This window comes from Panicum hallii, chromosome 1 (assembly GCF_002211085.1).
Source record: "Panicum hallii strain FIL2 chromosome 1, PHallii_v3.1, whole genome shotgun sequence".
NCBI classification, from domain to species: Eukaryota; Viridiplantae; Streptophyta; class Magnoliopsida; order Poales; family Poaceae; genus Panicum; species Panicum hallii.
In genome coordinates this window covers 50863373-50868767 of record NC_038042.1, presented here as the reverse complement: position 1 = coordinate 50868767, position 5395 = coordinate 50863373, and the positions used below count along the sequence as shown (strand labels likewise).

The window sequence follows — 5395 nt, the reverse complement described above, 5'->3', positions numbered from 1 at the left end:
AATAATGCTCTGTCCGGGTACACATCTCGTGTGCACGTATGGTGACTCGGTTATCCCACGCTGAATTCGTTTCACGATTTCAGAAACCTCGTTCTACGCGTAATCTCTCTTCGCGTCGAGTTCAGGCTGGCCGCCTGGCTTTTCCCTGCGCCGTGGGCAGACTATAGATAGGGTGGAGAGGCTGGCTGCGTACAGGCACTCTAGGCACCGGAACGGGCATTATTCGCGCCAATACTGTAGCATCAGTAGACGGATGATGAAGGTTCAGCGTGCTAGGCTATTCGCACCGCTCCGGCGCTAAATGAGTCTGGCATGGACAATATGGTCCATCGACCTTTCCAGGTTCCTTCCATGAAATGCTGCGGCCGCACCTCCTGTATTTCGATCTGCATATCAACGAAACCAAGGAACAGGATGCCGCTCCACAGGGCTGGAGAGGAGACGGTGCTGCGCGGACACTTCGCAAGGCCGGCGCGAGAGGAGAGGCTGCTGCAGTGGAGAGGATAGCGTTCGTCTCCGTCAACGCTGGGTTTACCGATTTGCTGTAGCAAACAGAAGCATACAGTACCATATACAGGTACACGGTACGGGAGTTTTATCGGTGGATTTGCAGCTCAGTAGCGTGTAGCGGTCCACGGCGCGACTAGCCTAAACATGATGGCACGCCAGGGGCGACGCAATGATCGAATTCCCTGGAGGACATGCAGGTATGGCGCGGCAGCGGAGACAGGGGAGGGTTCCCAGCAAAACTGAATCGGAACCGTTTCCCTTTTTTCTTGGGGTTGCATCAGCCGACCATCGGGTGGGGCACATGCGCAGGATTGGACCAACGGACTACCGTAACAATGTCCAGCTGCTGCTTTTTACATTTTAATTTACGCCAGGTTACTACTGAAAGCACAGATATATGTACTCTATGCCCTAAAAAATACAATTTTAGTATTTTCAGATAGATTAGCACTACTGTAGAATTAACCTGGTGTCCTTATTAAATAGACTCATCCAAATGATTAAATAACGCTGCCCTTTTAGTATCTGCGGGCATATTAACCAACATGCATGTAATTAAGTATTCGAATTTGGAAATAAAATTCTATCAATGTCATGTGCTCCCTCCGTCCTAAAATATAATATATCGAAGGTTTCAGAATTTGTATCCAAATATAAAGCATCGCATACTTATCTTTTCTATTTCTTCCACCCCTGCTTAATCTTAGGAACAATTTTAATTATGATTGGTAAACGAAAAGCTCTCGGAGGGCACATCTCGGAGGGCACATGTGTCTTTTATTCTCTATCTTAATTTATTTTAGAATTTCTAAAATACCTTATATTACAGGACGGAGGGAGTACAATATAAAATAAACTCTATTTGATTCAGAAAAGCATGTTGTTTAGGATATCAACATGATCACGAGGTGAACATTTCACTGATCATCCTGATAAAAAATATGATATTTCAAAGAAACATCATTAAATATTTTTAAAGTGTTTTTTTGTGTTGAGTCCAGCAATATGTATTACAAATGTCAAATTGTATATTATATATTGATTGTCAAATTTTAAAAAGATTGGCAAGACATAAATCCTAAAATAATATGTATTTTGACTCGAATAAAGTAATATGCAACTAAAGCTTGAAACAGCTAACTTAGAATAACCCCAAAACTAAACTGTTCTCTAGACAAGCAAATAAACGCCAAAACGTCAATTATTAGAACTGAGGAAGTACATTTTTAATATCTGTGAGGGTGTTAATAAGTAACTATGAGACATTTGTTCCCGAGAAAGTGCACAGGGACTCGCTCTCTCACTGATGTATGGACTCCACTGCAGAGGAACTACTTCTGACCCCAAATGCCATGTTGCCCCTGCAATCGTCCCCGAATGCCATGTTACCTACAGTCCTATGATACGTACGCGAAGTTGCGTAGGCAAGAATATGAGAGAAACTTATGAGATCCATCCTAAAATAAAACAAAGGTTCAGTGAGCTGCTTCTGGTGCAAAAGGCAGTTCCAAAATCAACTGAAGAACATCACTAGATGTATTACAGCATCTCCAGTGCCATGCAATGCACCCAGAGAATCTCAATACAAGCCATAATACACCTTGATGTCCTGCCTTAACCAACCCCAGTTAACAAGCTAAACGGGCAGTTGCTGCCCTAACCCCAAAATTCCCTGATGCGTCGAGCCACACGTGCGTGCCACGCACGCGATACGCGACACATGCGTACGTATATACATGCATACATGCGCGCATGCGGAGGCGTAGACGTGTACGTACGTACGTACGTGGCGATGGCTACGTCGTCTTCACTAGCTTAGAACGCCGTGTCCAGGGACGCCTCGGCGAGCACGTCGTCGTGCGGCGGGAACAGAGAGAAGCCGCCGTGCCGGCCGTGGAACAGCCCCAGCTCCTCGCCGGCGAAGTCGAGGAACATCTGGTACTCCTCCAGCGCCTCCGTCTCGTTGGACGCCGCCGAGGAGTCGTCCCCGGGGCCCGGCGGCGCCTGCGCCTCCTGCTTGATGATCACCACGTCGTTCCTCCTGACGGGCGCCGGCGCGGCCGCCCTGCGGCGGAACGAGTCCCCGATGTCCGAGCTCCACAGCCGGAGGAAGATGTCCGCGGGCTTGGACGCCGCCTTCTCGCCGGCCGCGGCGAAGGTCGACGACGAGGAGGCGGAGATGGTGGTGGTGGCCGCGGTGGTCCCCGTGGCGCCGGAGGAGGACGAGGCGAGGAGGGAGAGGCGCGCCTCCGCCTCGAGCCGCGCCGTCTCCCACTGCGCCATGTGGCGCGCGGCGGGGCAGCCGGCGGCCGGGCCGGGCGGGGGCTCGGCGAGCCCCATCCGCCGCAGCTGCTTCTTGAGGTGCGTGTTCCAGTAGTTCTTGATCTCGTTGTCCGTCCGCCCCGGCAGCTGCGCCGCGATCATGGACCACCTGAGGCACCAGAACCATCACCAGGAAGACCAATCAAGACCAATTACCATGGCAGAAACACGACCAGGCTCTAGTAAATACGAGCTACTACTCCGCTACACATCCGGCAAGCTCAACGCGACCGGTTTTGGGCGCGACGCCATGGGCGGAGGCGCCACCATTCAATGCGGCGACGCTTTAAGCAACAGTGGCACGCTGCGCCGGGCAGTACGCTGCCCGTGCGAGCTCTAGGTGAGTGCATCATCAGAGAGGAAACGTGCTGGTCTTACTTGTTGCCGACGATGGCGTGGAGCTGGACGATGGACTTCTGCTCCTCGGGGCTGAAGGGCCCGCGTTTGATGTCCGGCCGGAGGTAGTTGGTCCACCGCAGCCGGCAGCTCTTGCCGCACCGGTTCAGCCCTGCATGCGTGCAAACGCGAGCCGTTAGCTGCCTGAGACCATGCGAGCGGAGCACACAACCGTGTGTTGCCTGCCAGTGGCACGAGCGCAGAGCACGGATTGACCAGTACGATTCCATCCCAGAATACGTATCATGATTGAGGAATTTGACGGATAAACCAAACATTTTGCCTAACACACATAAGGACAAGGGCACGGGCCAGCAGCTAGGCGACGAGCTAGGCCGAGCAGCAGAACTCGGAGGAAGACGGGGGGAACTGCGAAGAACTGGAGCAAGAGAGGTTGGATAGATTGATCTGGAATCCTGACCTGCGAGCTTGGGGAGCAGGCGCCAGCTGCCGTGGCCGTTGGCCTGGATGTAGTCGACGAGGAGCTTGTCCTCCTCCGGCGTCCAGGGCCCCTTCTTGAGCCCCTTGGTCCTGTCGCAGCACGGCGCCCTCCCCATCGGCCGCCGCCCGCCGGCCGCCGACGGCCGAACTGATCGCTCTCTCCTCTCCCACGCACGCGCGCGCGCGCGCGCTGAAACTAACGCGTTGACGCCAAGCACAAGAGATGGCGCGGCGCGCACACGCGCTCTGTGCTGTGAGTGTGATGTGAGAGGAGGGGAGAGGTGTGCTGGGGTGGTGAAGAAAAGATTTGGGCGAGACAGGGGGAGAGGGAGGGAGGCGCGGATGACGAGGAGGGTTTTGTTTGCGGCCGAGGAGGATCCCCGGGGCGCACTTTAATGCCGGAGATTTTCACCTGCTGCCTGCGACGAGACGACGGCGTAGGGTGGCGTGAGGGGAGGGCCGAGGATGATGGAGGGAGGCAGTGGTTTTGGCGTTGCGTATCGGGCCATGCCCATGACCTGGCTGATTGATTGGATATGGCGCTGGGCTGACTGATGAGTGAGGGCGAGGGTCCCTGTCCAAGTACAGAACAATATACCCAGGCTGAGATGAGGAGCCTCTTCTTCAAAGGAAACACCAACGGCCCAGCTCTACCGTCTGTTCCAAAGCCGACTCCGGCCGAAACCCTGGCACGGGGGTTTGGGGTTTGGAGCGCTGGACGTTGCCGAAGGCTAAAATGGCTTCCACTGTGACGATGGAGTTAAAAAATTTAGCTCTACTGCGGCTCCTCCTTTACGATCCACCGGAGAGCCGCTCTGCCAGAGCATCCGGAGCCGGAGCTGTTTTTATCTGTTTGGGAGAGCTCCTGCCGGCTCCGGAGACTCTGTGAGGAAGAGGAGAAAGAAAAACGGCTTCAGTGTTCTGTCAGAGAGAGCCGGAGCCAACCAAAGCTCTCCCAAACGAACCCTCGAAAAAGTCGCAGCATTACCAGGCACTAACTTTTCCTCTCCTAAAATCAGTACAATTCAAACTTTATCATAATTCAAACTATCATGCAATCGAGCTCGTAGCTCATGGCCGCTAGTTGTAGCGCCCACCAGCTCGCATTCGAGTTCAGAGTGAGGTGTGCGTGTGTACTTGTATGAATATATGAATAGATATACTACAACTATACCAGGTGTCAAAAAATCAAACTATTGTAAATAAGAGTATTAGTAATAATACTTATAACACCAAAAAAAATTTAAAAAGTATTCCATGAAAAATTTAGTAATACTTATTGGATGTCATTAGTATCGGAATATTTCTTTTACAAAGTTGATCAAATTTAAAACTATTTGACATAGGCTAAAGTACAAGTGCACTTATTTTGGAGTAAAGAAAGCATGTGGTACGAGTGTACAAACATAGCTTGCTGTAATAAAAGAGAGAGAAAATCAGATCGTATGTAAAATTTAATTTCAACACGAAAATCTATGCATAAAATATTATTAAGTTTTGCATCAGGAAAGAGTAACATCACCGTAATAAATGGAGAAGGAATATGATATATGAAAAAAAGAAGAGAGTGAATTTATTGAAGATCCACATTAAGAAATCTAGATTATAGAGTGTAGTTTATTAAACAAGTGTCTTACTAATATAGTAATATAGCAGTATAGACACTACGGATGGACACTATGGATTGGAATTATCCTAACTAATTTTATATTATTTTTCAGACATG

General features: G+C 50.6%; 1 protein-coding gene across 1 annotated transcript; it reads right to left on the bottom strand.

Annotated features, from left to right (window-relative positions):
• Nucleotides 1-2093: 2093 nt before the first annotated feature.
• Nucleotides 2094-4038, bottom strand: LOC112872307 (transcription factor MYB41-like). The gene is made up of 3 exons (XM_025935438.1): nucleotides 3650-4038; nucleotides 3211-3340; nucleotides 2094-2941 (listed from the first exon to the last, which is right to left on the bottom strand). Exons 1-3 carry the CDS (start codon nucleotides 3783-3785, stop codon nucleotides 2326-2328), a joined length of 882 nt encoding a protein of 293 aa, XP_025791223.1. The 5' UTR covers nucleotides 3786-4038; the 3' UTR covers nucleotides 2094-2325.
• Nucleotides 4039-5395: the final 1357 nt, after the last annotated feature.

Bases quoted from the DNA above. Each gene is read 5' to 3' on its own strand.
- LOC112872307 (XM_025935438.1), bottom strand. From the start codon at position 3,785: ATGGGGAGGGCGCCGTGCTGCGACAGGACCAAGGGGCTCAAGAAGGGG. The intron at 3,341-3,649 runs GTCAGGATTCCA...GCACGCATGCAG, and splicing joins CCTGCTCCCCAAGCTCGCAG to GGCTGAACCGGTGCGGCAAG. The intron at 2,942-3,210 runs GTAAGACCAGCA...CTGGTGCCTCAG, and splicing joins CACGCCATCGTCGGCAACAA to GTGGTCCATGATCGCGGCGC.